The sequence below is a fragment of the Mixophyes fleayi genome, chromosome 8 (genome assembly GCF_038048845.1).
Source record: "Mixophyes fleayi isolate aMixFle1 chromosome 8, aMixFle1.hap1, whole genome shotgun sequence".
Classification (NCBI taxonomy): Eukaryota; Metazoa; Chordata; class Amphibia; order Anura; family Limnodynastidae; genus Mixophyes; species Mixophyes fleayi.
The window spans coordinates 11,434,145-11,461,253 of NC_134409.1; the positions used below are offsets into that span (position 1 = coordinate 11,434,145).

The following is a 27,109-nucleotide window of genomic DNA, read 5'->3' on the forward strand; positions in this document are numbered from 1 at the left end:
AGCTGTCTGCTTCTGTCATTTTAAATAACAGGGGTTACTTCTACAAATACTTCTTTGCAATATTATAATGAACAGTACACCACCTGTAGTAGAGTAACATCTGCAACCCTGAATTAGCTGTCTGCTTGTGTCATTATAGATAGCAGGGTCCCACTGGCACCCCTATCTATTGTACTCCCCCCCCCCCACCCTATTAAGTTTGTGTGCATCTGTCAGCAGTAACAGGTGGACCCATATGTACTTCAATATATTGTATCTGCCATCAGCTCAGAGAGAAGAAAGTGTTTGTCACAACCATCAGACTCCACCTGTAACATTGTTACTGTCTGGTTATGAATATCACGCCCCCCCTCCGCCCCCAGGAGTAAGGGGACCAGGCAGCTGGCTCATTACTGTACAGTGCCAACGCCTCCATCCTCAGCCAATGTCGGGACAGCCCTCCCTAGTCCCTGCTCATAAAGCCTGAGCTCTCCTACAGCCCCTTACCACATCCAGCAGCATGCAGACCAACGGCCCCGAGCAATGCCCCACACAGGGGTACGTGGAGTCATTCAGCCACTTCGCCACCGATGCCATCCACGCGGGCCAGGAGCCGGAACAGTGGACCTCTATGGCGGTGGTGCCCCCCATCTGCCTCTCCTCCACCTTCAAACAGCACGGCCCGGGGGAGCATGCGGTGAGTCTGGGGGGGGGGGCATGGTGGGCACGGGCAGTGAGTCTGGGGGGCATGGGCATAAATATTCCAATATTCACTGTACGGAGCTGCTGCAGAACACGTGGGGACAGGGCTGTCAATCACAGGCATGGTCCCCTGGCACAGTGCCAGATGCTTACCAAGAGGTTCTGCAGCAGAATCCCCTAGCAGCCAGCCCTCCTCTTTGTGTTCAGCTACATGTGCAGAGAATAGAGGAAACTAGCAGCTTCTACCTGGCTCTGTACAGCCAGTGTGTAAACCGGATTCTATATGATGTAACTCTACACGAGTCTTGCTTAGTCACTGGTGATCAGCACTTTCCAGTAGGACTGTATATAGGACACGAGCTGGTTCCTGGAGCATTTTACTGCTCAGCTAGAAGTATCCAACATAGATGTATCACGGCTGATGTGGGACTACATGTGTGGGATGTGAGCTGTTTAATATATAGATTTATAATCCATTGTGTACAAATAAACCCCTATCTGACAGTCACTATAACACTGTATAATATATTATTACAACAATATAGAAAGTGTGATGTTAGGTGGTTTTCTTCTTACTGCTGGAATTTGCAATTCTTTCATGTGTTCCTAATGTTACAGTAAAACACAAAGGGGCAGATTTACTAAAGTTTCTTACAGGGAAAGGTGGAGGTGATGCCCATAGCAACCAATCAGATTTTATTTATCATTTTACTAGTACAGTCAAGAAAATGATAGGCAGATTCTGATTGGTTGCTATGGGCAACACCTCCACCAGCTTTGGTAGTTATACCCCTAAATCTAATATTTGATGTGATGTTGCAATATAACTGCAAGTGTTTCTGGAACACGCCACCGTTATAAATGGATTACTGTTTGGTTAATCTGTACTTGGCATTTTACCCAAGGTTGCAACAAGTCGACCTTTAACGTCTGGCAGAAAATTCTTTATTAACTCCTAAGGTGAAATATTTAACACACTAATTACACAGATCAGTCGTGGGGTAAACCTGGGCTTCTGCAATTGTTGTGCTTCTCCTGACATGTCCTGAACCACAACTAGTGGAGACTTTCACTCCATAGGAAAGCTTGTGCTCTAGTTGTTTGTGCATGTTGTAAAGCGATCTAAAGGGTAGATTTATCAAACATAAAACGAAAAAGTGGTTTCTACGGCCAATGCCTCCAATCACATTCTTTCTAGCTATCAGTTATCTAGTATATGTACTAGAATCTGATTGGTTGCTACGGACAACACCTCCACTTTTGCTCTTTAGAAGGTTTAGTAAATCTAACCCATCACAACAAAAATGCAAATGAGTATGGACTGACTTGGATTAATGATTTGGTATCCTGTATGTACTCAGGTTACAGGGTTTTTTTTTCCCTAAAGGTACCTTTGGTCTGAAGAGGTGTGAGCATCATTTTTTGTCAAATGTTATCCCCAACACTTAATACATTTATAGTATAATGGTAACGAGTTGATTCTCACAAATTTCAAAGCGGTTTGAAATTCGATCGGATTCCACCAGTTTGTGGTACGAATGACCACGGTTTGAATTTCTGAGTTTTTCAAAGCTTAATGAACTTCGCAGACCCCGAGTTAATGTATAGGGTCTGCGTTGAGAAACGTTAAATGGGTTACAACAGGAGGAATCATAGACTTCCCCTGCATTGAACCCTTCATAAATTATGCGGTGGCCATTTCTATGGCAGATCGCATCTTAATCAGCCCTAAAACACTTTGGCCTTTGTGAGGGGTAATAGCCCCTTTTGTTCCCTTCAGCAAGTAATTATCGGTTTATGTTAATGACTTTGTGTAGGTTGCAAACATTGTGCTCAGTCCCTGTGTTACAATAGCAGCACTTCTGGGTGGTGGCTGCTGTTTGAGCCCTTGTCACTATTGAGATCATAGACTGCAGAGGTTACATTTACCATAGACCTCTAAGTACAGGATATGCCTGAAATACCACTTGTACTATCCTAGGTCTGCTCTGATCTTAAGGAGCCTGTTTATTACACCTCATTTTCATGTCAATTCCCCGAAAACAGCCGTTTTCGGGGAATAGACGCCAATTAAAGTATTTCTCTAATCTATCAACAGTGCATCATAGATATCTGCTGCTTTGCACTTTTCTTCGTAATACATAGTGGTCCCCATAGATGTCTATGGGGACTGCTATGTACCGCAATTTAAGAATGAATGAAAATCCTTTTACACATATGGTAATGTACGCCGGCTCAGGCTGATGTACATCACCGTTCCTGCTATTTTTCAGCACTGTTCAGCTCTGCTCCGAAGAGAAAACTTTACAGCTCTTGTCTGGAGGGATCACGTGATCCCTCCCTGTCACACAGCGCAGGTGTGGAGGGATCACGTGATCCCTCCCTGTCACACAGCGCAGGTGTGGAGGGATCCCGTGATCCCTCCCTGTCACACTCCGTTCTCTGCAACACTGAAGTACAGAGAAGTTTTCAGACGCAGCATGCGCACGCGGCTTCTTCGGACCACACAGCAGCTCCGGGAACGCAGAGTGAAAAGGTAAGTTTTTAACTTCACAGGAACAGCAGTTTTATGTGATTGCTGCTCCTGTGGAGATTTTTTAATAAATGTGAGAAATAGTTCAATCCTTATCCATACGATAAGGATTGAAAACTATTTTTAATTTTTTGCGGTGCTTGTTAAATATGCCCCTTGGTGAGTTCAAATAATGCAGATTCATCTCTGCCAACTGCACCAATTTTTTTTTATGGGTTTACCCGTTATATGTGCAGCTTATACTTCCTACTTGCTAGTAAGTGGCGGTTTACCTGTATTCATGGATGTGATGATAGAGATCCTTGATTTGTATGATAAAATGACGCTCAAGGGCTGGAACACAGTGTTTGTGTGTATAGGGTGTGTTCACTGTAGAGATTAAACAAAACCTGTTTTGACCATAGCTCAAATTGTGTTCTCTGTGCTGTGAAAACACCACTTGTTATGTTGGCGTGAGCCCTTATCTGCATGAATAGTCCTGTATGACTGGTTTACACAGCTGAGCTCTTTAATACATAAACGTTCCTGATGTTCCTGCTTCCCTTCATAAGTGGATTTTAAACCGTGAAGAATGACCTATCTTTAAATGAAAGATATTCTGATTCATGTGTATTGGGGCTAAAAATGCTGATTATTATTTTTTTCTTTTCAGGGTTATGAATACAGTCGTAGTGGGAACCCAACGCGGAACTGCTTGGAGAAAGCTGTCGCTGCCCTTGATGGAGCCAAATACTGTAAGAAAACTAATATTGGTGGAACAGAAGCTTTAATATGATCTGTCTGCTAGACCCTGAAATAGTCACATTGTGGCGAATTGCAGTTATTGTCAGCGGTTCTTTGTGTGGTGAATTGTAAAGCAATCGTTGTATTGGAGAATGATACATTCCCTTTAGGTTGAAAAAAATGAGTAAATCAAGCTATTTGGAACATCTTCAAGCTTAAATGGCTACATAGTATAACATATGTTATGTTTTTCTTGCAAACTTGAACACAGTAGTGTTTGTTTAATAAAACAAAAACACAACAACTGCTATTTATAGTGTTTTTAAGCTTGGACAGCAAAAACAGCAACATTTTAGTTTAATATTTTTTTAAATGAGTTGAAAATTGAAATTTGAGTTTGAACTTGGGCTGTTAACACAAGTTCCATCAGTTTAATATTAGTGCAGCTCACCAAAATGTATCACAAACAAGTAAGGGGGAGAGTTATCAAACCTTCTAAAAGACAAATGATAGCTAGAATGTGATTGGTTGCTATGGGCAACACCTCCACTTTTCTTTTTTAGACGGTTTGGTAAATCTGCCCCCAAGTGTTGTAATTAGACTTAACACAGCCATAGGAATTGTATGAATATGCTCTAAATTAGTAATTGTCTACCCTGCACTCTTATACTCGTGTACGCACCTTAACTCCAGAGTTGGGGATTTTCTCAGCACATTAAACCACAATCTACTTGTTTAGGAGCAAAAATTGCAATAGGATCCAATTTCCATTCTGCCTGGTAATCTTTGCATCCAGAGCAATATACAGATGTCTAGGTAAATGTAACTATTGGAAACGGACCTGGTGGTAAATATATCAAGCTAAGAGTTTCCCGGTGGGTTTGAAAAACCAATCAGAATCTAGCTGTCATTTGTTTAGTACATTCTACAAAATGATAGCTAGAATCTGATTGGTTGCTATAGGCAACATCTACACTTTTCAAACCCGCCGGAAAACTCTCAGATTGATACATTTACCCCCTGGTATAGCTTACTCTAATTTTTTACTGAACTTTTATAGTGTATAATTAATTCGCTCCGCTAGAAGATCTTAACAAGGACTAGTTATGTGATGAACAAATTAGCGGTAGCAGGTGTGCCTTTGTGTAATGCAGTATCTAAGCTGTTTGACCCTATTCCAGCTATGTGCTTGGGAATGGTTTGGATCCCAGTGTTTAATAGATCACAATCAGTGGAATCTCCAATGTTGGTACTCCATGATTTCTGTGTTCCTGGTCATTGTGATTGCTCCAACAACAGTGTCATTTAGCAGCCACGACCATAGCTCAGACTGACTGTATGCAACAACTGACGCCTGTCGTACCCTAAAAATGGAAGTGACCAGGTAGCCCTATGGTCTACACCAGGCCTGTCCAACCTGCGGCCCTCTAGATGTTGTGAAACTACAAGTCCAAGCATGCCCTTCCAGCTATCAACAGGTTGTCTACTGCCAAAGCATGCTGGGACTTGTAGTTTCACAACACCTGGAGGGCCGCAGGTTGGACAGGCCTGGTCTAAACTAATTGCATAAAGGTTAACAGAAGCATGGTAGTTTCTTCCTATGTAGTGCAAAAATCACTTTATCCAAAATGCTGCAACACTTGTTTGCTTAGTGGCATCATGCATAGACCGTGACCCTGTATAAAGTATCACTTGCACATGACTTATATTGGGTTGAATCCGCTGAGCTTTGAATTTTGATATATACATGGGTTTCCTCCGGGTGCTCCAGTTTCCTCCCACACTCCAAAAACATACTGGTAGGTTAATTGGATGCTATTAAATTGCCCTTAGTCTCTCTCTGTCTGTGTATGTTAGGGGATTTAGATTGTAAGCTCCAATACGTCAGGGACTGATGTGAGTGAGTTCTCTGTACAGTGCTGCGGATTAGTGGTGCTATATAAATAAATAGATGACAGTGATACCCATGAAGGTTTTTTTCACTCTCCTGCAATCCACTGAATCGCACTTTTAGCACAAGACTGCCACCCACAGGATATTAGCTGTACAGCGCAATGTATAATATTGTTCCCCCTTTGACCTCTCGTGCAATAAAACAATAATCCTTCTGCTGTAATCTGTAGGACAGTCAAGGTCTGCCTTGTAGGTTTAGATGAAGAGGATTGAAATGATTACATAATTATGATTATGTCATAACTGTCATCCTCAGGTTTAGCCTATGCATCCGGCTTGGCTGCAACCCTCAACATCGTCCATCTCCTAAAAGCCGGAGACCAGATAATCTGCACTACAGATGTGTATGGAGGTAAATACAGACTTCGATCTCCAACAAGGTCCTGGCTTATGTAGCGCCTACCAGGGCCATCTTAACAACATTACAGGCCCCCGGGCAAAGCAGTGCATCGGGGCCCCTATATATATATATATATGGGCCCCGATGCACTGCTTTTTTAAATGTACTCGCTCAGTGACCCTTGAAGTTTTTCTTTTGCAGGATTTTTTTTGTGTAGGATTATTTATTCTTATTAAGAGCCTTGCCTATGGGGCCCCGGGCACCTGCCCATCGTGCCCAATGGAAAAGATGGCCCTGGCGCCTACAGCACCTCCTCTCTTAATGTGTCCTCAGCCTGCCAGTCACCACTGCTGCTGTGCTTCTTGTATACTTCCTGTGCTGCTATGTTTTTATACAGTCAGGCATTGGATGATAATATATCCAGATGTCACCAGTGTTTTACCCCACGGCAATGAAAATGAGCAGCCTTATCTGATGTAATAAAAACAAGGCTGATACACACTTAAGGAAACTCGACACAATGTATTCAGTAAAGGTTGCAGTAAATGGGTTCTCTGAAAGCCTATTCTAATGTAGCATTAATTCTGGAAAGAAGATTTGTAGATACACAAAACATTATAAGCGTCTTGGAACATATGTGACTGCTAACGTCACCTTATTATGCTACCACTCCGACCACTCACAGGTCAGCAACTAGGGCAAACGGCTCAGTTCTGTGTTCTAAAACACGGCTTCTTGGTACGTTTTTAGGCTCATGAAGCCAGTATATATTCGGTACTTATAGATAATTGAAATTACATATTTTTTCTGTGCTGTATAAAACCGAACATAATCGATCATTTCAATGTATGTCTTCAGAAAGATGAACATAGATTTGACTTAATTTCTTGTGACGCTGTTTAGTACGCTGCTATCTGTGGAGAGCATAAGTCAGACTAAGGATAGATTAACTAAAGCTTCCAAAAAGGTTGGTTGCCCATAGCAACCAATCAGAGTCTAGCTATCACTTAGAACATACTAGATATCGTGACTAGAATCTGAATGGTTGCTTTGGGCAACACTTCCACTTTTCCATTTTCGAAGCTTTAGTCAGTCTACCCTTTAAACCCTGTTATCTGTAAGTCGCTGCACATATGGTACAGCTGCTGCCGCTCTGCACAGACCTGGTGTAAAGACATAAATCTCTATGGTTGCCACAAATAGTTATATACATATAATTATTGCAGATGAAAGTCACAAGTTGGGACTGGTTTTAGCTGGTCACATATCATCCTGTGTATTAATTATTGCATCTCATTAAAATTGCAAGTGGCTCAAATAGCCAAAACCTGTGACCACTGGTTGTTGTAATTGTTTTACTATGGTGCAATAAGTGATTTCAATACTTTATTGGCGCTGTTACCTCTGAATAGTGGTGTTTGTACTACAGTACAAATGAAAACACTTGAAGATTATTAATTGTAAATAATCAGTAGTTTGAAAATCCTTCCCCCAGGAAACTAGCTCAAATTTAAATATTGTATCATAACTGTAACTGGAAATCTGCAGTTGGTGATGGGAACATAGTAACGTATCATTAAGGATCAGTTACTGAATGATTTCCTCTTTCTGACAGGTACAAACAGATATTTTAGGAGGATTGCATCTGAAATGGGGTTGAAAGTGATTTTTGTTAACTGCTCAGATCTAAAATGTTTGGAAGCTGCAATCACATCAGACACCAAGGTAAACGATCTGGAGATATTGCTTTTATAAACCTGACTGCAGGGGGTATATTCACTAAACTGCGGGTTTGAAAAAGTGGAGATGTTGCCTATAGCAACCAATCAGATTCTAGTTGTTTAGTACATTCTACAAAATGAAAGCTAGAATCTGATTGGTTGCTATAGGCAACATCTCCACTTTTTCAAACCCGCAGTTTAGTAAATATACCCCCAAGGACTAATATTTATGTAGGGCAGGAAGCCTATGTACAGACGGTGTCGTGGGAGTGCTTAGCCTGGCTCCTGCTGTCCTCACTCCTTCCTCTGCTAAGGGTTGATCCCTGTTAGGTGTATAAATGTCGCCCTTCTTCCTGTTCCACGCACAACAAATGGTGCCAGACGTCGTAGGTGAACAGTAATGACTGTAACCTTTTTCCTGCAGAAAGTGCCCATCCTGACTCGGTGCCACTTACAGAGATACTGTGTTGTCTTGGAAAATTCTAGGAAAAGTGGAGGTGTTGCCCCTAACAACCAATTAGATTCAAGCTATCATTTTCAATGTTTCAGATAAATGTTATCTAGAATCTGATTGCTATGGTCAACACCTCCACTGATTTTCTACTGCAACTCTTTTAAAAAGTAGCTTAATGGGGAATTACTTCCATCTTTAGGACTGCCTGGCACAGGTCAAATGGGAATGCAGTCATTTGAGCTGCTGTGACATCACTGGCCCTGCCCCAGAGTAAGAACCCCCTCCTTCCCCTAATCCACAAGGTGCATTTTAGCATTTCTTTTTCTCTATCGTCTTTCTCTCTTATATTATGGGCAGCTTAATCCAACAAACTATCAGATTATACAACGTTGTGTAAAATGATATCTGAGAACCTATAGGATTTCTATTTATTTCCTTTTTTTTTCTTAAGCTTGTGTGGATTGAAACCCCAACAAACCCGACACTAACGGTTATCGACATTCAGGGATGTGCGGACATCATCCACAAGCACAAAGATGTTATCCTGGCCGTGGATAACACATTCATGTCGGCATATTTCCAGGTAAGTGAAACTCATTTCCCAGCAAATTAATATAAAAAGCTTATTGTTTTGTAAGGCGCAGAGCATACATAGAACAGGGACATACAAGGTAGATAATATGAATGATAAAGAAGCCATTAGTGAATATTTGTCAGAAGTCCTTAAAAAAAAATTAAATGATATATTTTTGCTGCAGATATGTGCAATATCTTGTCTAATGTTTGTTTCAGCGTCCACTGGCTCTTGGGGCAGACATCTGTATGTATTCAGCAACCAAGTATATGAATGGTAAGTAAACCTCCTGCAGTGGGTAGATGAAGGCAATAATGCCACTGGCCACTAGGGGGCTCCAGGGGTGCCATCTTTGAAATAGTGCAGTGATGGCTAATCTGTGACACTCCAGGAGGTAAATGTATCAAGCTGAGAGTTTTCCGGCGGGTTTGAAAAACCAATCAGATTCTAGCTATCATTTATTTAGTGCATTCTACAAAATGCTAGCTAGAATCTGATTGGTTGCTATAGGCAACATCTCCAGTTTTCAAACCTGCCGGAAAACTCTCAGCTTGATACATTTACCCCCAGGTGTTGTGAAACTACAAGCCCCAGCATGCTTTGCCAGTAGATAACTAGCTGTTAGCTGGCAGAGCATGCTGGACTTGTAGTTTCACAACACCTGGGGGTAAATGTATGAGCCTCCGGATTCTTCAACTCCGGCGAGTTCGGCGTCTTCAGCGCTTAAATTTAAAGCAGCGCTGCCTTGTAAAGGGAAGTTTCTGAAGACGCCGAACTCGCCGGAGTTGAAGAATCCGGAGGTTCATACATTTACCCCCTGGAGTGTCACAGGTTAGCCATCACTGAAATAGTGTATGCTTTTGTCTTTTTAATTTTTTACATGTTTCATTGCCCCACTTTTCAGTCCCCAGAGGAGCTCCTTTAATGAGGCAAATTGGAGGGAAAAAATACTGTTTTCACATTTTGTATTCGATCAAAGAGAATATTTGTCTGTTGCAGTATATACTACACTATATTTATACCTCATATTTGCGTAGTCTCCTGTAAACAATGCCTCATTGCCTCAGGCACCAACTCTCCACCAGACGTTCTGCTATATCCAGTAAAGTTGGGTGTGGTTGGATTTTGATTGGGCACGGTGGTTATTTTGTCGTGCAGACACCATACAATGACTTGTAAAATTTGATGACAGCGATTAGCCAAAATCATATCGTGTGTCTAGGTATTACTCATGAAAGTGTATATAGAAATCTAGTTCATCAATCTTTCTCAGTGTACCAGCGACCTGCAGAGTGTAAGTGGCCATTTTGTCGCCTGAACCATTGCCCATTGGTGTGCAGCTTGAGTTATAAAGTTGCATGATCAGGAATATTGGTTTAGCCTTAAAATGGCTGCCACCGATCTGTAGGAGAAGGTAGTGTGTTTAATCAGCTGAGAGGGAAAAAAAAAAGTTAGGAGTTTGTCTCTTTCCTGCTTTGTGCCTCGTGCCTTAGATTAGTTACACCCTGTTAATATTGGTTTAGCCCACAAAATGGCTGCCTCCACTGTATGTGTGTGACAGATACACTTACAGGTAATAGCACGTTACCTTCTGTACGTTTCAGGTCACAGCGATGTTGTCATGGGTCTGGTCTCCACAAACTGTGACAAAATCAACGAGAGGCTTAGATTCCTACAGAACGGTGAGTGAGAGTAAAGAGGGGTCGTATTAATCCTACCTCTAGCATACTTGAAACTGTGAAACCAGGATTCCTGTGCTCCCTGCGGTCTTTATAGGCCAGTACACATGGCTGAATTATGCTAAAGTTAGTTTGATGGAGCAAGTTAAGTATGTCTTTTAGAGAGCCACCATGCTGCCCACGGTGGCTCAGTGGTTAGCACTTCTGCCTCACAGCACTGGGGTCATGAGTTCGACTCCCGACCATGACCTTGTATGTTCTCCACGTGTTTGCGTGGGTTTCCTTCCACACTCCAAATGCACACTAGTAGGTTAATTGGCTGCTATCAAATTGACCTCAGTCTGTCTGTGTGTGTATATGTTAGAGAATATAGACTGTAAGTTCCAATAGGGCAGGGACAGTTCTCTGTACAGCGCTATGGAATTAGTGGCACTATATTAATAGCAGATGATGAATATTGACAAGGAACCTTGACATCTATTTACTAGTAGGATATACCTGCAAGTTATTCTTCTTTTCAATCATTGTATTCAGTAACAGTCAATCTAGACAAAGAATGACTTTCTCTGTTCATCCTTTAGTCGATCCTCCTATCTATCAATAGGAGGATATACAACGTTTGTAAGCTTGAAGTACTGTACTATTCAGACTGTACTGTACTATTTAGACTCATGACCCCAGTGTTGTGAGGCAGAAGTGCTAACCACTGAGCCACCCTGCTGCCCAATACTGTCCCCTATTGGCTCACTAAGCAATATTATAGAGGAGATAACTAAACTGGAATCCCAGCTGCATCACCAAAGGATGCAAGAGCTCCGAACCAGGAGAAGAAACTAGTTTAAAAAACCCCTCCAGCTTATGATGGGAGCTCATTGCTTAGTTTATATTTGGGAAGTGAGTGGTCCTCAGACTGGTGAGCACTTTTATTATACGCTGGTGAATCGGAGCGGCATTCCTGAAGCTCTGACTTGTGTTAAGGACTAATTTGACTGGACCATATTTGGTTTTACAATGCTCTAGAACTCTTCTCCAATTATGCAGATCTCTTCCACCCCATACCGTTAGGGATTTGCGCTCACTTTGGGGTATTTAAATTTGGGGTGGCAGTTTTTTTTATATAGTGGGAAAATATTAATTTAGTTGGTTAGGCCTCGTTAATTTGTGACGGTCTTGCATTAATTTCAGTGTGCTGTATATGAATGCGCTGTGCCTTACATTAATATGGTGGGGTGTTACCTGGGGTAGGTAATCTTATCATACTCACTAGCTAGCATAAACAAATCTATAAGGGGCAATTCATGTGGTGTGGGGGCAACCACGATTTCTGCACAGGAACCATTCTGCTAGACCTTTAACTTGCATTTCAGCTCTTTTTTTATATTTCACGTGGGAGAACAAATTAAAATAAGCTTTTTGTTTCATGTAATAGACACAATTTAATTTCAAACCTTCCTACTCCAGTAAACAGAGCGGAAACTGCTGTCTGGGGAGCGCAGGAATATAGCCTCAGAATACATAAACAGGATAATTACACAAATAATGCTCATTGTGGGGGGAATCAAATTGCTGTAGTGTTATAGATTTCAGAGAGGATTATATTACAGTAATTCTTGTATCTTCCCCCTCGTTCTCATTACTGCATAGAAATTACTTCGGATGTTGTATAAACTTGTTTGAAGACGGAAACACTGTATCTCTTACAAACTATAAAGTAGATCCACAGTCATGTGACACCCATCAATGGGCACACCGGCTAATTGGATTAATTGGTGAATCTAGAGTTTCTTTCTTAATGGGTTCTGAGGGCATTGACTGGGGCACTTCCTGCTTGGCAAAGGGTGCGCAGACTTTTCCTCCACGCAAATAGACTTAAATTCTGACACTTTTGTGATTTCAGAAATAGGTTCTCCTTCTCTACTTATAATTGGGACACATTTTGCGGTTTTGTTTTACTACTGTGTAAAAGTTCATTACACTGGTTAAATAGAAATGAAAACCATCCTGATGGCACCTTTATTTTTTAATTTAAGTCATGGTAAAGATAAATCATAGTGAAAAGTGTAAATTAATAAAATGGGCTCCTAATATGGACTTTGACATTTTTACGGTTTCCCACATAATGTATTCTGTCACATCCGCCACCTTCATTGGCAAACCGAGGGGGGGGGGGGGTATTCTAGTGCCTGGAAACCCCCCTCCAAGCCTGGGGCACTGTATAATTGAGGTGTCTGGACCCTGCTCCTGCTTCACACAGCTCTGCTTGAAAAGGGAGAGATGCATGTACCTAACAGTAGTGCACGCAGCATTGGCCATGTATATTATGGGGATAGGAAGAGTTGGAGAGCAGCCAAGCACTGTCTAAAATTATAGCCACGCCCCCATGCATGCTGGTCATGCCCACTGGTGGTGTAGTGTGGAAACCCCCCTCTGCAAATCCTGCCACTGACCTTGCAGAATTTAGCTCAGATTTTACAAGAAGGTTTCCAAACACCATTACGTGAGCATGTACCTTTAAACGCAAAGTAGTAGGTGCAATTTTGCATATAAACAAACATTGTGTTCACAGTTGTAGACGTTCATAAATGACCCTTACAGAGGAGCATTTATATTCCAGCTCTGGGCGCAGTTCCATCCCCGTTTGATTGTTTTCTCTGCAATCGCGGACTGAAGACCTTGCACCTCCGAATGAAGCAGCATTTCCATAACGGGCTGGCTGTAGCCATGTTTCTGGAGAATGATCCTCGTGTTGACAAAGTCATCTATCCAGGTAAGGTTTGGACATGTTATGACTGGGACATTCACCTATCCCTACCTTCTCTAAGATGGGTATCTCTGTTTTCTGAAGATGCATTGATTCCCCAAATGTTTCTGCGATGGGCAAGTGTTTAGTGCCGGTTAGCAAGTTTAGTGTTAGTAACACTGCCTGCCCACAAAGATAAAATAAAGTTTTACTTATCCTCGGTGCAGCAGATCTATTGCCATTAATTCTGTTTCATCACAACTATGAATCTTTGCAGAATAAGTATAAGCTAACTTGTAGTGCTATGTGCAGTAGAATTGCTGTGAATTTCTCATCTGAATATACAAATTGTTGGTGAAGATTATAAGACTTAAATTAAAACTTCAACTGAATAAATCTTTAACATTGCAAAATAGGAATTCCACCCAAAACTCAAAAATGAGTTCACAAAGATAAAATAAAGTTTTACTTCCAATATGACAGGTTCCCTTGAAGGTTCTCGGGGAATAGTATTATGTAAACCTTGCCTGCATAGTCTGGAAGCCAGGGAAAGCTATGTAAGAGCCAGGGAGTGGGTTTATTGAGGTAGAGGGGTTGTATAAGGGAGGTAGGTGCTTTGATTACTAAATAAACAAACACTAAACCTTAGAGTACACTTGACTCAGTTAGAGTCCATTCAGACAAGTGTTTTTTTTTAATACCATTCCAAATGTGTTCCTGTCCATGTACGTGGCACACAGAAAGGTATAGCGATCAGTTGGTTATTGACCTGGCACCAGTGAATGGGTCTGTTCTGTGCAAACAGTGATCAGGGATTGTGAACATGTAATACGAAGTTGAGATGTTTGTTTTGTAACACTCTTTTTACAATACAGCAGTGTCATGTATTTAGCTTTTTCCTTTGCAGCGTTTAGGCTGAGCTAACCCATGATAACTACATGGCAGTTCTGAAGTTGTAATCTGTTTTCCCTAAAGACTGAGAACCACAGATACATTGTAACTGAGGAACCTTGATACTTTGTTTCAGGTCTGCCGTCTCACCCGCAGTATGAGATCACCAAGCGGCAGTGCACAGGCGTTCCTGGGATGGTCACGTTCTACATTAAAGGTCAATTGGAACATGCCAAGATCTTCTTGAAGAGCCTGAAGGTAAATACTGATCAGGCTAAGGGGTGGCCGCATAACAGTGTTAGATATACTGTGTGTTGTAAAACTGAGCTGAGCAGCACGGTGGCTCAGTGGTTAGCACCTCTGCCTTACAGCACTGGGGTCATGAGTTCAATTCCCGACCATGGCCTTATCTGTGGGGAGTTTGTATGTTCTCCGTGGGTTTCCTTTGGGTGCTCTGGTTTCCTCCCACACTCCAAAAACATACTAGTAGGTTAATTGGTTGCTATCAAAATTGACCTCTGTCTGTGTGTGTATGTTAGGGAATTTAGGCTGTATGCTCCAATGGGGTAGGGACTGATGTGAATGAGTTCTCTTACAGCGCTGCGGAATCAGTGGCGCTATATAAATAAATGGTGATGATGATGAGCTCTATTAAATGTCCCATCCTGGAGTGTGATGTATCCTGACGCTGCCTAGGACCAAGATGGATGGTGGGATAGCATGCTCTCAATGTAACGTTTTCTCTTTTCCTGTTTATGGAAATAATATATTAAAATTAAAATATTGATTTAGCGTTTGCATGTTGACCCTTAAATATTAAGCATACACCTGCTCTGTCTTTCTTCACTGAAATTTATATATTGTTTTAAATCTGAATGTTAAATTCCACAGGTTTTTGCGCTTGCTGAAAGCCTTGGTGGATATGAGAGTCTGGCCGAGCATCCGTAAGTATATTGTATTTGTAAACTTACTTAATTGTTTTAATGGTGAAAGTAGATTCCATGTATTGTAACCCATAGCAACACATCTACTTACACTAGACTGCTAAAAAAGAATGTCTCCTATGTGCACCCAATGGGCCTCAAATGAAATAATTAAAATATTAAAAATATAATGGCCCAGTTACATTATTTAGAGGACAAATTATTTTTAAAATGAATACTTATGGTGGGTTGTGTGTTTTTGTTTGCTTTTGTTTTTTCTTTGTTTTGGGTTCTTTTTGTTATAGATTTTGAATCCTATATTTCTAAACATTAACGAGACTCTATTTGGGTTTGCTGATATCGCTGATTTCAAATCTAAGTACTAAAGACTAAGGGGTATATTTACTAAACGGCAGGTTTGAAAAAGTGGAGATGTTGCCTATAGCAACCAATCAGATTCTAGCTTTCATTTATTCAGTACATTCTACAAAATGACAGCTAGAATCTGATTGGTTGCTATAGGCAACATCTCCACTTTTTCGGACCCGGAGTTTAGTAAATATACCCTTAAGGGACTGATTCATTAAGGAAAGTAAGGCAAAAAAATAAATACATTTTCTCCTGGACAAAACCATGTTACAATGCAAGGGGTGTATATTAGTTTATTTTGCACATAAGATAAATACTGGCTGTTTTTTCCAATAGCACACAAATACTAGATAGCATTAATTGTATACTGAAATGTAAAGTAGATCGAGGACATTTCCTTCACCAAATATAAATCTGTTCTCACATTTTAAATTTGCCTCCCCCTCCAATGCAAGATGATTTTGCCAAGGTGCAAAGTTACTCCCTTTTTTTTCCTTTAATTTCCTTAATGGATGAAGCCCTGGGTAAACATGGAGTGACACCTTAAGAAACATTTTACAGAAACCAATTAAGGTGTAGATTTACTGCAACTTCCAAAAATGAAAAAGTGGAGGTCAGTGGCGCATGCAGGGGGGGGTTTCTGGTTCTCCAGAAACCCCTCCCCTCCGCGAACCAACGGTACTGTACAGCAGCTGCGGCGCTGTCAAAGAAGCGTCCACGGCAGTGCTGTATTGTAGTATAATACAGCACTGCCGTGGATACTGCTTGACAGCGCCGCGGCTGCTGTAGGATTCAGACTCGCCAAATTGGAGCTGCTCCCTCTCGCAATATTTTTTTTTTTTTACGGGGGGGGCGGAAACCCCCCCCCTTCTAAATCCTGCGTTCGCCCCTGGAGGTGTTGCCCATAACAACAACCAGATTTTCGAGTGAACTTGATAAATGATAGCTAGGTTATGGGCAACACCACCACTTTCATTTTAGCAAATCTAAATGTATCTGTCTGGTTTTGTTTTTTTTTTTGAAACTCAAACGTCTTTTTTTTTTTTTTTTTTTTTTTTACACAAATGAAACAAATTAAATTGTAGTGGAACAAATCACTTTTAAAAACTATGTTAAGAATAATATGGTTCCAAGGGTCTTGTGATTTAATGTTTATCCCTCTTTTGACTTGGCCTCTGATTTAGAGCAAATGGGGGGGCGGGGGGGGGGGGGCGAAGGGGACTCAAAGACCTCCGTAGTGCTCATATCGATGTTAACCAAACTTGACCAACTGATTTAAGACTAATATGCCGAAGAGCAATTCTCAGCAATAAAATTAACGAATGCAAAGGGGTCTTAAAGGTGTTTTTTTTATTTATTTTTATTCCTATTGAGTGGAATTAGAACTGAAAAGATCATTGATTGTAGAAGAATACACTTTCTTATTTCTGAAGGAGTTTTTAAATGGGATAACAAAACTCCCAAACAATGTACAATGATAGAGGAGACCACTTCCTTAGTGATCGTACTTCGGAACAGGATTCTGCAGAGGATGAAAGTGGCTCAGACGTCAGGGAACAGGGCCTGATTAAGGGTTCAGTCCGCCCTAGGCTAATACACTCATAGCGCCTCCTCCCCTTCCATGAAACACTACTATGTGGTAGATAAAAAAATGAACTTGTCCTTAATTTATAATCCAGGTTCCTGCAACTCCAATCACCAATGTTTATGTTCCTGTGTTTTCAAAACTCAGCTTCTCTTGTTTTTTTCTTTAAGGGTCATGACAATCTTTGTCACGAATTTTCTTTCCATTAAAATCAAAACTGTATAGCAGAATGGAGTCATGAATGCGCAATAAGGAGGGGGAGGGGCTGTCACACCTACGTCTGTTACCGTCCTTGTCTCTCTTACATGCTTGTCCTCAAGTCCCCACCCAAGGATGTGTCATTGTCTTCAGCCTTTACCGTGGGAATATCTCAAGATTAAAATTTTACTACATTTACAAAAAGCCTTGTGCCCTAGGCTGCAGCCTAGGGAACCTATTAGACAATCAGGCCCTGTCAAGGAGGCGACAGTCGGAAGGCAGAGGAAGGTGTATACTACAGGACACAGCTGAACGAATCCAAATTGTAATCTTAAACTTATCTAACACACCCTCATACTTTACAAATACAGATACTTAAAAAAATGTTAGACATGTTGATAGACTTGAATGGGATCTTAAACTTTTCTCTAGACCATTATTACTTGCCATTTTATTAGAGAACACCGTGACCTGACCTGTATTAATTATAAAAACCTCAGCCTTAGACTAATTATTAGCTATAAATTCTACAGATAAGTATATGGGAAAAATAGAGCAGTAATTGATTCTCCACTCGGAGAATCATCCAAGAAAGTCAAACTTTTTTTTTTCCCCCCTGAGTGAACGGCTTTGTCCTCAAGTGAAAGTATTTTCAGACTTAGTGTATCAAGAGAATTAGATAAATTAAAGTTGGTTAATTTGACGAAACAGAGCGAATGGCTGTACATTAAAATCAGCAACGGGAAGAGGCCTTAAGCCATATGTGTCATTGGAACAGGATGGACCGCTTATACCACCCTGTCTGTTGTTGCTGGCAACCGGCTGGGCTTACTCTGCCACCGTTCCCTTTCGTTATCCCAAATTCGCCCTCTAACCGCAGTAGGAGGGGCTTACAAATGCTGCTACCACTGGACTTCTTACCAGCATCCAGTACCGGGTTTCCTCTGGGTAACTGATGCTTCTAGTGTACCCCATTACTGGTGTACCTGGGCTGGTACTCCTGACCTCTTACTATGGATCAGGGTTGCTGTGCATTGATCCCCCCTGGCCTATCACACTGGCCAGAGCTGCTGGGTAGCGGGCAGAGCTGTGGTACCAGAAAGCTGTGTCCAAATCTCAAACAGCCAAAAACAGATTAGAATTGGGTCTAATCTATAGGTCACATAGAGAGAGGAGTTTCCAAGCAGGTCTTTGAAGCAAGTTTATTTGCTCACCCTGGTTGAAGGTACCAGTGAGCAGGTCAGATGAAACAATAATAACAGTTTTCAATACAAAACAGTGCTCTTTATACAGTTTTTGGACACAGCCTCATAGGGTAAGCCAACTCCCCTGAGGTCTGAGCTATTTTTAGAATCCGGATGCAACTTGTTTACACAACCATGGATTTACATGCAATGCAAAGCTAACAATATTTACACTTATCTGTGAAATCCTAAAACGTGCTGTGATTTTCTGCATCTTGTTTTAGACACAGAAAATCTATCAGTAAGTCTAATTAAACCTTCCTGTGCCTTCAGGTGCTGGACCATCACACATCAAATGGTCTAATTAACATGAGATTAGCATGGGTCCTTTCTTCAGACAGTTGCAGAATACACATTCCCAAAGAAAAGTTACAAAAACCCCAAACAAGTCATTTTCCTACTAAAATACACAAAAGACTTCTTCAACAAAGGCTTATTGCATCAGGTATATACCTCAGAAATAATGCATTTCCTCTAGCAAAGTCAAAACAAAACGAATTTCCTCATCTGATCTCAGAAATAGAGATTTCCTTTACCAAAATACACACCATATCAAAAATAAGTACATTTGCAATTATATAAATAAGCGTTCTGCGCTGTTTCCTTATAAATAACTTATGGTATAAATTTATTTAAAGTGATCCAGTCACAGGCATTATTTGAGTAAATGTGTTAAGCATTGGATATCATCCAATTACATTTAGGCTTCACTCTTGAATACCACTGATAATTTCAAGACTTTACATAACAGAATAATTGAATGATCCTTCAAGGAAGGAATATTCACTAAAACTTGTTGTTCTTGACAGTTGAAAATCCTAAATCCCTACCATTTATTTGATAACTAAAGTTCACAACAATGAGAAACCACATCCATAGTGTCCAGGGTAGGGGTTCTTTCAGAGCAAGCAAGTGTTTTTGTAGACCAACATCTGAGAAACCATGTTGGCTCCATACCATCGTACATTCAGTATACTTTGGATGTTCTTGTAACAATTAATTACATTGCACTTGATAAAGATTACCACATGTGATGTAGTCTCTTTATATCAGTATTTACATCAAGCAGGACTAAAACCAGCAAAATAGTGATACCAATGGGTTTACACAGGGACTGCAATGGGCTCCATGTTTACACCCAAGTAGGCTAACTTTTACCTTGGGAGAGGGAGATAAACTCCATATCTTTACAGAACATGTCATTAGGTTGTTTCATAAATTACATCTCCTTTTATGGGCTGTAAAGAAGAATCTGAGGAATGTATTAATGAATTGAGCAACATTCTGAATTTAAAGCCATGAAATCTGTAAGACCTCAGTGGATTTTCTTGACATTAAGATTTCACTCAAGGCGATGGATGTCTGGAATATTTAGTAAACCCCCCCCCCCTAATAATCAACTGTTTTTAAATTATAACAGCTTTCAACTACCCAATATCCTCAATGATATACCCCATGGCAAATTCAGGCAGATAGGGTCATAGGTCCAGCATTCAAATTTTTTAGAGTCTAAACAATTTTTCCTTATCAGCCAGCGCGGTAAAAGAGGTTATAGTAATATTTAGATCAAGAAGGCCTAGATTGAAGAAAAAGGCACTATTGGTGCTCAGTTGGTTTACTCTGACCGCAAACACAATGTTCTGTGAAGTTTATTGGTAGATGCTGTAACCAATGGCAACAAATACATGTTATCTTACAGAAACAGTCATGTTCTAGTTGTGGCAAATGTAAGCATGTGAATACACCATTAGAACCATACACTCTTGAGGCCTATTTGGACTACTTTACCAGAAAAAAATTAATGTAGACCCTAATCTTCTAGTCTATAGGTTGACCTGCCCTTGTGGGAAATGTTATATGACCATTCAAATTTGGCCTTCTGGAATATGTCAGTAACATCACAAATGCTGCATCAGACAAACTTCTAACGAAATCATTAACGTCTAGCCACTGATATTTCCTAAACACACATCAGGGGTGAAAAAAGTCACTCTGCGAATAAACAAATTGGTGGTGATTAATTACAAACGTTGCTCAGTAGGGAATATAGACTTATATTCCTAAAGCTTACTGACTCATGACATGGACTTAATGAAACTAAGATCTAGCATTAAAACTTGCATATTATACCAAAATGCAGTTTTGCTTTCCTACAGTCTAATATTCCTTCAATTGATATCATTTCAATACAAATGACATTATGTAGACTTTAAGAACTAATCATAGGGGTAATCACTTTTGTAATTGGGTGTCTTCTTCACAGGATATCGCTACTTATTTTTCCCATAAGTACTAAGCACTCAGCATGAAAGGCACTAAAACATTTAATATTTTATTACACTTTGACAGCTCATATTTAAGCTGCGATAGCTGCGTGATCTGCAGCATTACCGTTACAAACTAAATTGCATAATGCATTGTCACAGTTGTAACAGACTGAGAGTAGTAAGGTGCAAATCACATTGTGATACAATCCGTCATACTGCCATAGCATGTCAGGGGCAAACACAGGATTTGTAGAGTGGGGTTTCCACACCACGCCACCAGTGGGCATGACCAGCATGCATGGGGGCGTGGCTATAATATTAGACAGTGCGTGGCTGCTCTTCAGCTCTTCCTATCCCTATAATATACATGGGCAATGTTGCATGCACTACTGTTAGATGCACGCAGCTCTCCATTTTCAAGCAGAGAGGGCAGGGTCCAGCCACCTCAATTATACAGTGCCCCAGGCTCTGTGGGGGGTTTCCAGGCACTAGGAAACCCCCCCTTGGTTTGCCTATGCATGTTATATATTTAACTAATAGCGTGGAGTGTTTATATTAGATGGTGGGGACTGAAATCTGCATCTAGGGAGGTGTTGTAAACGGCAGTCTGCATACCCAGCTCCAATTATAATTACAGTGAACGCTAAGGGGCAGTAATTGATCATAGTAATATATATGAACCTGTGTTGTAGGTGCCTTTTATATTACACACAGTGAATCATTGTTACATCTGCTAATGTGCTTAAGTACATAACGTTATTTAAGATATAGCCATCTTTATGCTCTGGCATAAAAGCTTTTGACATTTAATATATTACGATGTCATAACTTTATTATATGCATTATATTCCTAAACATCCTGGTAAATGTTACCGTGCTGATAATATAAATGTGTACCCCCCTTGATTGGCAATATTACACTTCTAAGCTAAAAAATATAGGGTCCTCTTACCTCTCTGTCTGTATGTATTACCCAGTATTTTTTTATTAATGTTTATTCCCAATTGTAAAGCGCTACAGAATTTGCTGGCGCTATATAAATAGATGATGATGATGATGATGTATACTTTATTGCTCTAAATCATAATACAATACCACCATAGCACATTTGATAGTGGATTTAATTGATAAATGATGAGTTCTAATGAGCTGTAAGATTTTATTCTTCACGTTGGACCTTTTCTACACTATTTTTTTTTTCTTTTTTAGACATTTCACCAGGGTATACGACTTTAGTCAATGATTTTATTCTCAATATATTGTTGTTTGTCTCCGGTTTTTCTTTTTATGATACAATAATAATGCATATTGGTCTTCATTATTTCTATTATGAGATGATCCCTGAGTGCACATGATAGAAATTATTATTTTCTTTGTTTGTGAATTTGTTTCCCAATAGCACTTCCAGTCTCTAGTAAATGTTAGAGATTAGTAAAATCAATATTATGTCATTGGTATCCGACACTAACCATTATCGGGGGCCTTTCCTGTAATATTGTGATGAGATTTTCTTGTCCTTTGCGTGTCGCACATTCCTGGTCATACCTCTATAAGATTGTCTGACTGCTGTGGGCTATGATACATCATTGTTCTCTATTGTTTATATAATGACATTTATTGTGTGTGATTTTGCAAAATCATGTCTGTGCATAATGTATGAGTGACTCATTCTGTGGCCTGATATCAGTATGAAGGGGGAAGGGGTTAATGAAATAAGATGTTATATTGTGTTTTTGTATTTGTCACTGACAGCCTGGGTTAATGGTGCAAGCGGGTGTAGTACCTATTAACGGTACTGCCTACCCCGACACAGAAGACAACGACATGAGAGGTCCGACTGAATAGTACACCAACCTGTAAGAAAAAACCTACTTACCGGAATCAAGATTACTTCACATCAGGATTCGCTGGAGAAAATGACGTCATCAGACACAGCGACTTTGCTTAAAGCGGCGCTGGACGGACCCGCCTGTCAATTATGTCCTGTAAGTATTATTTTAGGGGTTAAGGTTAGGGTTAGGATTAGGGTTAACCCTAATATGCCTAACACCCCTAACCCCTAAAATAGTACTTACATGAGATAAATGACAGGCGGGTCCGTCCAGCGCCGCTTTAAGCCAAGTCACGGTTGCTTATGACGTCATTCTCTCCAACTGGCAGCGAGTCGTGATGTGACGTAATCTGCATTCCGGTAAGTAGTTTTTTTTTGCAGGTTGGTGTAGTCTTCAGTCGGACTCCTCATGTCGTTGTGTTCTCTGTCGGGGTAGTCAGTACTGGCCCGTGTATGGATCTAGCCCACTGAATTTACTGTGGCTGGTTAACGGACCCCGTAAACCTAATACAATGCAACATCCACACTGACAATGCAAGTGGAAGTGCAATAAAATACATTGTTGCAGAGGGGTGAATATTTCTTTGCATGTGAGAACAGTTCTAGTTAATCATCTAGTTTAATCAGTTGGCTCCTTGTATGTTGCTGAGCACTGGTGACCTTACAATCTACAATCACCCTCTTACACATACAGACAATCAGAGCAGCTTGTTTCCACTATTATACCAATGTTCTTTGTACTCTGTGTATAAGGAACAGCACAATCCACTTTGAGAGCACTGATAATTATAGTTTTTATTGAAGTGAGGCTGAGCTTGATAAATGGGCACTTTATACGGATGTTAAATCCGTTTTGCACCATATCTCATACTTGGATTTTTAAATCGGTACTTTAATTTTATTTTTTTTAAGTAAATTTTCAGAAATGCCAACACGTTACTTCTAGGTTGTAGGAGTGTGGAAAATTACACAATTACATGCTTGAAAGCGGCATTTAAGTCCCCGTGGATTAATTTTTAGAGGAGTTTGTTACCTTAAGTAACAAATTACAGGATATGTTTCTTGTGAATGTGTAGATATAAAGCCGTTGTCAAACATATACACAGTTGTACATATATACTTGTGATAATTACACACTGCTTCGATCAAATTGTCTGTTTAGTACATAGCTCACTTACTCTTATTTACAGCAGGGGGTAAATGTATCAAGCTGAGAGTTTTGAAAAACCAATCAGATTCTAGCTATCATTTATTTAGTACATTCTACGAAATGACAGTTATAATCTGATTGGTTGCTATAAGCAACATGTCCACTTTCAAACTCGCCAGAAAACTCTCAGCTTGATACATTTACCCCCAGGTCTACAAGTCACTTAGACACATTGTACAAACTGCCTTCATTTCTAATATGCCAGGATCTAAACGCTTAAGTGAAGCCAGTTTGCCAACAATTCCTGCCTCTGGCCACTCGATGCTGCTGAAAGGATAATGGTTATAGCAGGCACAGGGGTGCGGTTAGAGAAAATCGGTGCTGGTACCTTTAACATCCCCTTCCAAAACATTTATAACCCATGTGACCATTTCCCCGGTGTTTCCTCTTGTGTAGAGCGATCATGACTCACGCCTCCGTACCAGAAGAGGACAGACTGCTCCTGAACATCAGCGACTCCCTCATTCGCCTCTCCGTTGGATTAGAGGACGTAGAGGATATCATAGAAGATTTAGACCAAGCCTTGGGCACGGCGGTGAGTATTGCAGAGTGTGACTCTTGGAGCTGTGCTACAACTGTTGGAATAACTAAACTGTAAAGCATCCATCGCAGGGGCATACGCAGGATTTGTAGAGGGGGGTTTCCACACCACGTCGCCAGTGGGCGTGACCAGCATGCATGGGGGCATGGCTATAGTATTAGACAGTGCTTGGCTGCTCTCCAACTCTTCCTATCCCCATAATATACATGGGCAATGCTGCGTGCACTACTGTTAGGTGCACGCAGTTCTCCCTTTTTCAAGCAGAACTGTGTGAAGCGGCGGCAGGGTCCAGCCACCTCAATTATACAGTGCCCCAGGCTTGGAAGGGGGTTTCCAGACATTAGGAAAACCCCCCTCGGTTTGCTTATACTCTGTGTCACATGATTCGAGATCGGCCCATCGGGTTCAACCTTTCTTAAATTCTAATAGTGCTGGAAGTCCTTTGCCTAATTCCCTGATGTCTTTCTGCATATAAAACGTAATGGTACAGTCCAGTTATTTCTCAAGACTTCTAAATCTAGGTAATAATTGAGAGTCATTTTGGAATTAGTTATTTTGGGAAGTTAAAAGGAGAAAATACCTCTTAATGGGATTGCCTAATCCCTTTTAATGAAGTGTAAATTATACAGATCTGTAGTTTCACAAGTGCAAGCAAATTTCAGACATCACAGGATTAGTCAGATCGCTTATAAAATCACCCTCCCCTACAATGGGCAATTTTCTAAGTATCTACCCCCTTTGTATAATAGGATGCAATTTATTTTTATCCCCCCCACAAGTGATTATTACAACTGAAGATATATATATATTTACTAAGCTGCGGGTTTAAAAAAGTGGAGATGTTGCCTATACCAACCAATCAGACTAGCTGCCACTTCCTAGAATGTACTAAATAATAAATGATACCTAGAATCTGATTGGTTGCTATGGGCAACATCTCCACTTTTCTTTTTTTAGAATGTTTGATAAATCTTCCCCAATGTGTCTGTTCATATTGTTCTGATCAGGATCTCCAGGTAACACTTTATTTAGGTGAGGGAAGAGGGTTACATTGTATTCTAGTAGGTTTAAGTATAGTGCTCCACATTACAGAAACACTTATTAGGAAAACAGACTCATGGGCTGTTCTACTATTCAAAATTTACATTTATAGTGATGGAACATTTGCATAAATCCCAATCAAGCGCCACTCAGCATGAATTATATCCCTTTGATATTTGTAAGTACTACTTCAGGCAGATAATCGGCTAACACATACATTACAATATTATCTGCATCATATCCTAATCGCCTGTGAATATACTTTTTTACTTTCTCTCTAGAGTTCGCTTTGTGACGCCCATACAAATGTAGGACTTGTAGTATAGACTTGGAGACCATCCAGGATAATCTCACATCTTGACAATGATGTAGTAAAGGCTGTATTTGCAGGATTTTAGCTGGATAATTGTTCAGATCCTTTGGGATTCTTGACAGTTTAATCCCTAGATAAGATAAAGTGTTTGTGTCCCAGTTAGAGAGAAATCCTTAGAACAACGTTTCTTAAATCCGATCACTAAGTGCGTGAAGGACAATTGCGCTATTTGCTGGCACATGTTAGAATCTCCGTGGGTGGGCATAATTATTTCACTTGTGATTCTGGGGGGCTGACCTAGTAAACGTGTGCCGTTGAGCGGATTTGAGACACTACTTTATAACCTTCATGTTATAATTGGGTAAGTTGATAATTGTCACTTTGTTCTTGCTTAAACACCAGGGGGTAAATGTATCAAGCTGAGAGTTTTCTGGCGGATTTGAAAAATCAATAAGATTCTAGCGATCATTTATTTAGTACAATCTACAAAATGACAGCTAGAATCTGATTGGTTGCCATAGGCAACATCTTCACTTTTCAAACCTGCCGGAAATCTCTCAGCTTGATACATTTACCCCAAGGGTTGATCTCTTGTGTGATCTCTGCAGCCTTCATACTTGTCACTAATTGTACGTTTTACTTTTCTCTTAAACTTTTTCTTTTTTTTTTTTACTAATATATACCTATCTTGTTTTTACAGCACCCGGGACTTATTAACCCTACAAAGTTGAAGGACTTGTTGATGCATTTAAAGACCAACTGTTAGAATTCAGGCTTCCACATTCCTGACTATCCTCTCAATTTTATTTAAATTAAAGTGATATCACACAAGACACGGATGCATCTTGTCTATTAAACATATTTTTTAATGAAAAAAAAACCAGTGGTCAAAGTGGGCCGAAGGCTTTGCTGCTACTGCAATCAAACTATCAAATTCCATTCACTTTTTCCATGGAGCTTCTAAATTTTCACTTCATCCGCTAGTTAAAAAATGACGCTACATCTGAACCATGTGTTTTGCAGATCTCGACATTGTCTCTAACATAGTGACCAAGGGGTATATTTACTAAACTGCGGGTTTGGAAAAGTGGAGATGTTGCCTGTAGCAACCAATCAGATTCTAGCTGTCATTTTGAAGAATGCACTAAATAAATGAAAGCTGGAATCTGATTGGTTACTATAGGCAACATCTCCACTTTTCTACAGTTTAGTAAATCTAGCCCCAAGTGTTTGTCTAGCGGGTGAAGAACACTTCCTATTAATGCCATTGACCTTATTTTAATAAATCTCATACTGTC

The 27,109-nt window shown here is 40.4% G+C and overlaps 1 protein-coding gene across 1 annotated transcript; it reads left to right on the forward strand.

The window, feature by feature from the left end:
- The first annotated feature begins 403 nt into the window (after positions 1 to 403).
- On the forward strand, positions 404 to 27,109 carry CTH (cystathionine gamma-lyase). The gene is made up of 12 exons (XM_075181901.1): positions 404 to 676; positions 3,867 to 3,948; positions 6,147 to 6,242; positions 7,846 to 7,955; positions 8,857 to 8,988; positions 9,198 to 9,255; positions 10,584 to 10,661; positions 13,273 to 13,425; positions 14,426 to 14,547; positions 15,181 to 15,233; positions 24,313 to 24,451; positions 26,512 to 27,109. The coding sequence occupies exons 1-12, from the start codon at positions 500 to 502 to the stop codon at positions 26,575 to 26,577; spliced, it is 1,266 nt and encodes a 421-aa protein (XP_075038002.1). The 5' UTR covers positions 404 to 499; the 3' UTR covers positions 26,578 to 27,109.

What these genes read in the sequence shown, in the direction of transcription:
- CTH (XM_075181901.1), top strand. Translation starts at nt 500, where the DNA reads ATGCAGACCAACGGCCCCGAGCAATGCCCCACACAGGGGTACGTGGAG. An exon ending in CAATCACATCAGACACCAAG is followed by an intron (nt 7,956 to 8,856) that starts GTAAACGATCTG and finishes TTTTTTCTTAAG; the next exon opens with CTTGTGTGGATTGAAACCCC. An exon ending in TCATGTCGGCATATTTCCAG is followed by an intron (nt 8,989 to 9,197) that starts GTAAGTGAAACT and finishes TGTTTGTTTCAG; the next exon opens with CGTCCACTGGCTCTTGGGGC.